Source organism: Tachysurus vachellii, chromosome 25, assembly GCF_030014155.1.
Source record: "Tachysurus vachellii isolate PV-2020 chromosome 25, HZAU_Pvac_v1, whole genome shotgun sequence".
Taxonomy (NCBI): domain Eukaryota; kingdom Metazoa; phylum Chordata; class Actinopteri; order Siluriformes; family Bagridae; genus Tachysurus; species Tachysurus vachellii.
This window is the reverse complement of record NC_083484.1, coordinates 5,499,398-5,508,576: the sequence shown is the minus strand read 5'-3', so window position 1 is coordinate 5,508,576 and position 9,179 is coordinate 5,499,398. Positions and strand designations below refer to the sequence as shown.

The 9,179-nt window shown below is 35.1% G+C and overlaps 1 protein-coding gene across 2 annotated transcripts; it reads right to left on the bottom strand.

The window, feature by feature from the left end:
• Positions 1-8,945, bottom strand: pi15a (peptidase inhibitor 15a). Of its 2 annotated transcripts, none has more exons than XM_060861726.1 (6): positions 8,772-8,945; positions 8,266-8,588; positions 6,152-6,270; positions 4,902-5,034; positions 4,491-4,606; positions 1-1,757 (listed from the first exon to the last, which is right to left on the bottom strand). In XM_060861726.1, the coding sequence occupies exons 2-6, from the start codon at positions 8,533-8,535 to the stop codon at positions 1,622-1,624; spliced, it is 774 nt and encodes a 257-aa protein (XP_060717709.1). In that variant the 5' UTR covers positions 8,536-8,588; positions 8,772-8,945; the 3' UTR covers positions 1-1,621. The 2 variants fall into 2 exon arrangements, with proteins under 2 accessions (XP_060717709.1, XP_060717710.1); XM_060861727.1 differs by having other exon boundaries at positions 8,266-8,585.
• Positions 8,946-9,179: the final 234 nt, after the last annotated feature.

The window sequence follows — 9,179 nt, the reverse complement described above, 5'->3', positions numbered from 1 at the left end:
TTATTTAGAAGTACAAAATACAAATACAATAGTAAGGGCAGTCTGGTAGAAAACGATAAATACAACTTTCATTTAAAAGCAGTCAGTGCGCATGAAACTGTTTAAACTATCATTGAACAGTGAAATGTAATTAATTTGTCTGCCTTGATATATTTATTAAATTGTGTGAAAGCAAAGAATTTCTGCAGGATAAACTAATACCCTTTATACTCGTTTTTTTTTTACAGTATTTCCTATAGGAGTGCTATAGCTGGACAATTAAATCACAATAGAAATTAAACTTAAATAATTAAAGATAAAAAAAAATCACAAAGAAATATGTTAAAATTATTTAATAACTATTATACAAAAATATTTACAGTTTATTTTGGCCGATAAATAGTTTTAACTAAAAGGCACTTAGACTTCAGATTGCACTTTTAGGTGTGTAATAATATGCTTAAACAAATATATTTCTCAAGCACTGTGATTTAAACTGTTATTTTTGGACCATATATGAAATTTTGAGGTCCTGACAATAATTTGGTAAAACCAAACTCAACCTAACCCAAATGTAAGTTGCTATTAAAGGTGGGGTGCACGATGTTCGAAAGCCAATGTTGACATTTGAAATCACCAAAACAAACACACCACTAACCCAAATGGGTGTCACCCCTGTTTTGATAGCTCCGCCCACATATACATACGTAACCCTGGCAACTGTTATAGCAGAACCTGCTGGGGCAGCTGGCAAAGGGGATATTTTTATCAATAAATGAACTCAATAAGTAATAATATGGTAATACGAATGTGTTTTTTTGTTGTACTGTGTGTTGTACCGTGAAAGGTTTAGCTCCGTTTCACTTTTCCTTTTTACCCGCCATGTCAATGTTTCAATCGCTTTCTGCTAATGACATGCGCACTGATCACACTCTCCACCACATATTGACAAGACACGCCCCTTTCTGCTCACTGGCTACACGTTTGTTTTGTTAGTCGGCCCGACTTAGTTTTCTGAAGCATTTCTCAAACATCGTGCACCCAACCTTTAAGTCTATACACTTAAGTGAATTCAATATATTTTAAGCATTCCCTTGTCCATAGACAGCTCTCTCTATATATATATTGAGGGGTCATAATTTCTAGCCAAATTGATTTGCTCAGTTCAAAAATGCAAGGCCTTCAAATGCGGGTGATATAATGATAATTAGTTATTGTGTCTTTTTTTTTGGTTTGACTTTAACACACTGTGACTGACTGGACATTATGATGTTTTGAATTACAAAACAAATATCAGCAAAAAAAATATCATGATACATATAAAATATTGTAAAAAAAAAAAAAAAAAAAATGTATTCTAATATAATATTTCTTCCATATTACCGGCCTCTAAATTATTCTTTGTGTTTTTTGTTTTTTTGCCATCTTAGTACACAGTTTAGATAAGTATTAACAAAATAATTTAAGGGATTTATCATTAAAACAGAATGCAAAAAATAAATGTCAAATCATGGTTATATTTTAAATAGATCCAGATATACAAATCAGGAATGTTGTGCAAAGCCTCCCAGGGGAAATAGAGAAAAAAATTGTGTGTGTGTGTGTGTGTGTGTGTGTGTGTGTGTGTGTGTGTGTGGGTGTGTTATTTAAACCAGTGCAGGTAGTTTGAGTTCACAGCAGGAACACACATGTTGTTGCTGCACGAGCCACCATAACTGGGAGGGCACATTGAGCATGGAACACCCACTTTATAGGGAGCTTCACCGATCCAATTACCCCTAAAAACAACAAGAACAGAAGACAATATTTAGAATTCCCTCTATGGGAAAGCTGAAATCCCAACATACCACACCATCTGTTGCCTGGAATCGAAGAGATATAAACTAGCTATGTTCTCTGAAATGGTGAAGGCATTAACCAGTCCTGGATGTCTGTGAGCTCATGTATGTGGAAGAGGGTAGAAAGCACTTTCTTCTGAGCTGCCCTGTGAGTTAGTCGGATCTCCGGCCATGTGTTGGGGAGAACTAGCTAGTGGGTGGGAACTGTCAATGAATAAAGGTGGAAATTAACAAATTAAAGATGGAAGCAAAGTACATCTTAGCTGAAAGACATACACTGAAAGTGTATTAGTGTTTCAACCATTAGAACTGATCCATGTTGAAAAATAATAAAATGATTCCCGCTTCTTCCTCCCACTACACTGGTTAGTTTATGCTACTAGGTATGGTGGAATTGCAGCTTTTTATGTCTGGATTTGTGTAGACTGTGTATGTCTAGAATGTCAATTCAGTCCAAAGAGCCAACTGGCGACCAATATTACTGATTCATCAATGTATCTAGACAGTGAGGACAGTAATCAATTTTCATAGTACACTGTTATAAAACTCTTTTACTGCATTAATATCTTTTTTTTAACAGACAAAATTTTAAATAGGAAAAAGGTGAATTTAACATTGAGGTAACATGGATGACCCAAATACCAGTCTAGATGAGTTAACGACAAAACATTATGTTCTTTCGTGCAGATGGACTTTGCTATTATCTTCTTCCAGCATAAGTGTTTTCAATTCTTAATGCTTTCATTCACTTTTATTTATTAAAAAAAGTTTCATGGTGGAAAGCTCATTTTTAGTATTATTCCTCTTTCAGTAAACATTACAAATGGGAAATTTAGACCCAAGCCAGAAGGTTAAGATTGTGATATTGAGAAACATCTGGTGTGTATTTCCTCAGGCTCAGTCGCTCACTGGGAACAATTGTACTTCTTTTGTCATAATTACCCTGAATGTGGTTCACATGTTGAAAAGTTGCTGCTCATCATACTTTCAAAGTTTTATACTTTAAACAAAAAAAATGAATAATTGTTGACTTTTTAAAGATACTTAATCCAAACGAATATATTTAAATTTTTTCTTCATTTTTATTTTTTTATTTTTACACACCTTAATTGAGCACAGAAACATATGATAGAAGTTTGGTGCATATTGTTGTTGAACAAAAAATCAACAGAAGAAGTTGACAGGAAGAAGCTGCTGTTTCTTTATTTAATACTGCATTTAATTATTTGTTAAATATTTTCTTTGTCCTCTGATTTAATCTGGGTTATTTATCTGATATAGAACTTTGGACAGATTTTTAAAAACACATCAGTCTACAGTATCAGTCAAAAATAGTCATCCAATAGCAGACTTGTGGCTATCACCCAATTAATATTTGGTCAGAGACGGATTTGTGTGGTCTTTTCTCATTGTCAGGTTGGAGTGGAGGAAAGCTGACACGTTACGGAGCGCAACAGATGGGCTACAGTCAGTAAAATGAACTAAATTGTGGGTGGAGTTGATAATATGGCCAATTATTGTAGACACAAGATATGAACAACTAATTGTAATGAGTCTGTCTGTGTTTTGCCCTGTTTCTGTCTGCTGTCTGCCGTGCTGTTAATTGTTTGCTCTGCCCACTCATTGGTTACCATGGACACTAATTGCACTCTATCTCCCCCCCCAGGTGTATCATGTTAGTCACTGATTGTCTCTGCTTGGTGATTGGTTCCTGCTTGCTACAGTATATCTACCCTGTTTGTTCACTTCCCTGGTGTTGGTCGTTGTTGTATGTAGGTGTTGATGTTCCCGTTTCCTGTGTGCTCAGTATTCTGCCCTGTTTTGCCTGCCCGTTTGTTTGCCTGTTTCTTGTCTTGGTTTATTAAAAGTCTAAACTGCACTTGGATCCTCACTTGCCTTTGTCTCGTCATGACAGAAATAAACTAAAAATTAATTGTATATCTAACGCACATATATTACCTATCAGTTAATCATGTCATTAATGTTACGTTCTTCTTCATTTCTCATTCATCTTATACCACACTAATTGGCCAACTTTTATGATTATTATTTATTAGAGAATGACATGTCGGTTTTCTTTATCCATTTATCATAATACATAGTCTTTTGGAAGGGATGTGAAACAAATTAGTTCCTATTGTCACTTATATTAAAGCAGCTATAAATGACCTTGCTTGTCTCTTCTTTTCTTTCTCTATTGAAGGTAATAATACATATAACATATTTTTGTAATATTACAGAGGAATCAAAAAAACACAAAGCCTTACATCCTGAAGACTTTCTTGTATAGCGCAAAACTTTAAAGAACACCTCCCAAGCACTGATACTGAAGATGATATTAAGATTTATTTTTTTTTTTTTTATTTGTTAACAATTAAAACAATGATGTGGCACATTTGTCATACAAGTCTCTTTGAACTAGTTCTTACTATAGAAACAATAACACATCAGAACAAGCGCGTTATTATGAACCCGCGCTTATCAAATCTCTGGCACTACTTTCAGAGCTGCTGTTTTGGAAAAATAATTAACACTTTGTCACTAATCATATTAGAATATTCAACAGCGCTGTGGTATATGCCAGGTAATATACAGTATTTCGAGTTTAAGGACACTGTACACTTTATTCTTAGAAACTCTATAAAAGTGTGTATGTGTGTGTGTTACACTTACTTTCCTGAATAGTTGCACACCAAATACGTTGCTCTCCTCCACACTGAGCCCCACACATTCATATTGTGACATGTATGGATCGCGCATCCGACTTTATTCGACGTTGCCCAAACCATCTGCAATCAAGTCCAATCAGAAATATCTATAAATGGCTTATGACTAAACATGTTTTTTTTTTTTTTTTTTTACAAAATACAAGCTTTCACACTTTATCTGTAAAGCAGCTTTGTGGCACGGTCTATTGTTAAAATCTCTATACAAATAATAAAAATCGATTGATTTCTGCACTAATATTTACCCTTATACACTAGTACAACGATTGCTAACTACCTATCTTTTAAACAAGAACTGTGTTTATAGGGTTGTGCCTTAAATTTCCCATGCACACTATATGCTGTCATAAAAACTCACTTGTGTGTAATGTGTGCACATCGGGCCGTAGCATTTAAGAGGGCATCTGGGATTGCAGTCACGTGGATACGGGAAAGAATAATCTTTCACTTCATCGTACCATGGCTTCACCAGCTGCAGAATGGATCTGTACCTAAAAAATCCAAAAAAACAAAGTTTCTGCATAGCATGGAAGAGCTAGTCAGACAGATAGATGGAAAACCAGATGTAAATGTGAGGCTAATGTATAAATATCTTATTATTATATTATTATATTCACTACCTCATCGGTTACTTCCTCACATTGACAAGTGTCAACCTGACAACCTGACAACCTCACATTGACAAGTGTCAAACGTGCAAACAGTGTCAACCTGTTTGCACATTTGCCATTGCACATTCCTGTGTATCTTAATACAGTATTTAAGACTACAGTATAATGCACATATGCACATTGCCTTTTGTACATCCCTTTGTATCTTAATATTTAAGACTACAGTATAATGCATATATGCACATTGCCTTTTGTACATCCCTGTGTATCTCAATATTTATGACTACAGTTTACTTTCATGCACACTATTTTTCATTCTATATTTAATTACACAGTATACATCTTCTTTTATATTTTATTCTTTTATTTTTTATATTTATATTATATTTATTGTTTATTTTTATTTCACTCTGTGTTGTATTTTTTTATCTGTATTGTATTTTTTTTATTTTTTTTTAATAATTGCACTGTCCATGGAGCGGACCTGATTCACATTTCACTGCTAGTTATATATGCTCTATATAATTGTGTATGTGACAAATAAAAAAAATCTTGAATCTAGTAAGGCCACCAGAAGCCTCCATAACAGTTTCACATAGCATATATTCTATTGGAAGACTCTGAGTCTGTACTGAAGTGATGGACAAGTGATATTTCTTGAACTAACATTTGATGATGATGTTGGAGATCATCAAATAAAGATATAATTTACATCATTTGATTACTTTTATTAAAACATTCAGGGAGCCAATGTGCCTTCTGAATGGGGTGGAGTCACACAAGAGACCACACCCACTGATTCAGCAAATGACAACTCCAATTCATCTAAGAAGACAAGTAGACCCAAAACGTGGCAGCAAACTGCAGCATTTTCTATTAATTTGCCACAGTTTTAAATACTGAGATATATCTGTAATATATCTCCAAATATAACTTCATCATAGAATAGTTTCATGTTATGTTCGATGTCAGAAATATGTACATGTGCTATACATACCTTCCAGTTCGTACAGAAAGGTTTTGCCCAAGGAATCTGAGAAGATTGCGAGGCCCGTGTTCCCAAAGGCACATCGTAGCCCACTCTTCTGCTCTCTGAGCGAGGGTTTCATCCCACACCTGAAAACACAACAAAATGTCAACTGCTGCAAAGAAAAAGAAAGGAGGAAATTGAATAAATAAGAGAGGTAGACTAACATTTAACAACAGAGAAGCTCTTAGTTAGTCTGATAAAACTTATATATACAGTATAAACTATATATATATATATATATGTCAGAGATAATGGTACCATACTGTACATTTCTTTGTTACTGAAGTTGGACCATCAATGGGGCATGTTTAGCAACTACTATCTATCTTTTACTTGAAAAAGTGCATGTGGTGTATATTTAATTTGTTTCTAAATTAAAATAAGGGAAGGCTGGGACATGGCCATTAATGACTACCAATGTACCTTATATTATATTTAAAGATAAAAAGCTATGTACTAAGTGTATAAAAGATGGAACCTTGATGCTGTTCAGCAACATGGAGAATTGCAGAATCTTTATTTCTGACACTACAAGGCTCAAAATGAAAAATACACATGGCTTTTACCTACTGATTTTTCAGTAAGAGGAAATTTGATCAGCATGCCATTACTAAACAACTGACAAGTAACTACAAAAATGGCCAGACAAGAGATTGGGAATGGCATTGTTAATTCCAACACTGCTTTTGACATGAGCATGTTTTTGTTATTTTACCCATATGAACAATAGGTGTCCAAGTAAAATTTATCAATCCATCTTCCTTGTTTTAAGTATTTGTTAACCACGTCTCCCAACAACTTTGGTGGTCTTGGCCATTTGAATCCTCCCAACAGCTGCACATTAGCTGGACAATCAATGAGACATTTGTTACAACGGATCGGCTAAAATTGTACTCAAAGGGCAGATCCCAGGCCACATTCCAATACACCCTCTTGTGTGTTGTAATATATGTGTTAGTTTTGTAGTGACCAACATTAAAAAAACACTACTACAGTACTTTCTTATAACAGCAAAGTGCACATCCCAAAGTGATTTATTACTGTAATACTACAGCTGTTTGGCAATGCTGACAACTTTTTTATTATGAACATGATATATTTTATCAATTTATTGTTACACTTAATACCAGGGATCATCTCTTGATGTTTAGTTGCAGCTCATCATATTACTGAGAAATGGATCGTCCTAGATCGTCATGGATACATTTAAAAAAAAAAAAACATTAAAAAACATAGAATTACATAAAAGGTGTGATATTTTTATAGCCAATTTCAGTCTTTAAAACATTCCAGAATCTGTATTTGAAGCACCAAGTCATGCCAGCACCCACCCCCACCCCCACCCCCACCCCTCTGATTAGTGGAACGATCCCTTCCCAGTAAATCATGGATGATGCTTTTTCACAACTTCATTGTGTTTACAATCAACACTTTGTAAATTATTCCGTTAAGATGCTTAATAATAAAAGACTTGGCACCTGTGTCTGTACAGGACAGTTTTTCAGAGATATGTAAACATTACCTCAGTTAGCCGCATGCTAGTTTTTTAGTGACCAAACAAATATTTAGATGCTGCATGTTATTGCTGACTAAACAAATATGTTGCCAGTAACAACACACTTGCAGACAGTATCCTGGAAATAATGTGGGAGAACGGTATTTCATACACTTTATACACATCAGCAGTACATTTAATACATGCCGTGTGAGTCTAAGTTAGTGTTTCATGAAGTGTATAGAATCCTGTGCTCCTAACTTATCTCAGTGAATGACTACATAGTAGCAAGCTAGAAAGGTCCCAGATGGAAGGAAAAGAAGTTAGCAAGTACAGCTAGACAGTCATAATCTTGGCTATTAATCTTATTAAATCTGTCAGCACTGTTTTACTATTCCATAATAGTCATATTATTTGTGTAATATGCTTGGAAAGACTGATTTCCTCATGCACTGAGAATCTGAACGCAGTGAACTTTATTCGATCCACCCACATAAGCGGAAATCAATCTTTCTACCAAAATATATCAATTATTTAACATCGCTGACAGGAAAAAGATGCTAAGATGTTTAATATGGTTTCTTACCATGTATTCCATGTTGGAAGCTGGCGGGAAAACGTTTCCTCTGACTTTATTGTGGTAATCAAGAATGGCCAGTTGGTCGTCTTGGGAAATGTACCTCTTCCGTCTGGTTTTTGGAAAGTTTACATTGTCCATGTGATATTTAGAGCTATTGTCAGAGAACATGGTGGATGGTGGAGCAGAGATGGTGGAATTGAATGCTGCAAGCACACTTGCTGCTCCACAAGACATGCAGATGAGGAGAAAATCGATGGCCAAGCTGTGCTCATTCATCACGACCTTCTGGAGAGTTTGGCTCAGGAAATCCTTTCTTCAAGATATGTCTGCTGGAGAAGTGACAAAAAATAAAAGTACACTTGGCTGTGTGCTTTCACAAATTCCCAGCAAAATCCAAAGATTTTTTTTTACTATTAAATAAATACAGATTCATTCATTAATAAAGACTTATTCAGTAAATTTGACTGAAAAACATTCTATGCACAATACAGCTGCAGTGAAAAAGACTATACCTTGATGAAAATTATCTAAAAATGCTGAAAGAGTGTCTTTGTGTGTCGGAGCAGGTCCCTTATGTGTGTGTGTGTGTGTGTGTGTGTTTGTGAGTATATATATATATATATATATGAATGTGTGCATAAGTGTGTGTGTCCAAAGCCAGCGTGCCTGTAAAACTCCTCCTGTTGTAAAAGACAAGATGACTCTGCTTTCAGTGTGGAGCTGCTGCCTTTTTATAGCACAGTGACTGTCGCAAAAAAAAAAAAAAAAGCCTGAAGGGCTTCTAAAGGTGTTTAGAAACCCACCCCATCACCTGAAACTCATGACTTGTAGACGTAATGCCTTGTTTCTCTCGCTTATTTCCTGGCAGGTTTAATCATAACATCTGCTTTTGGTTTGCACAGCTGGCAAGAGTAGAAAAG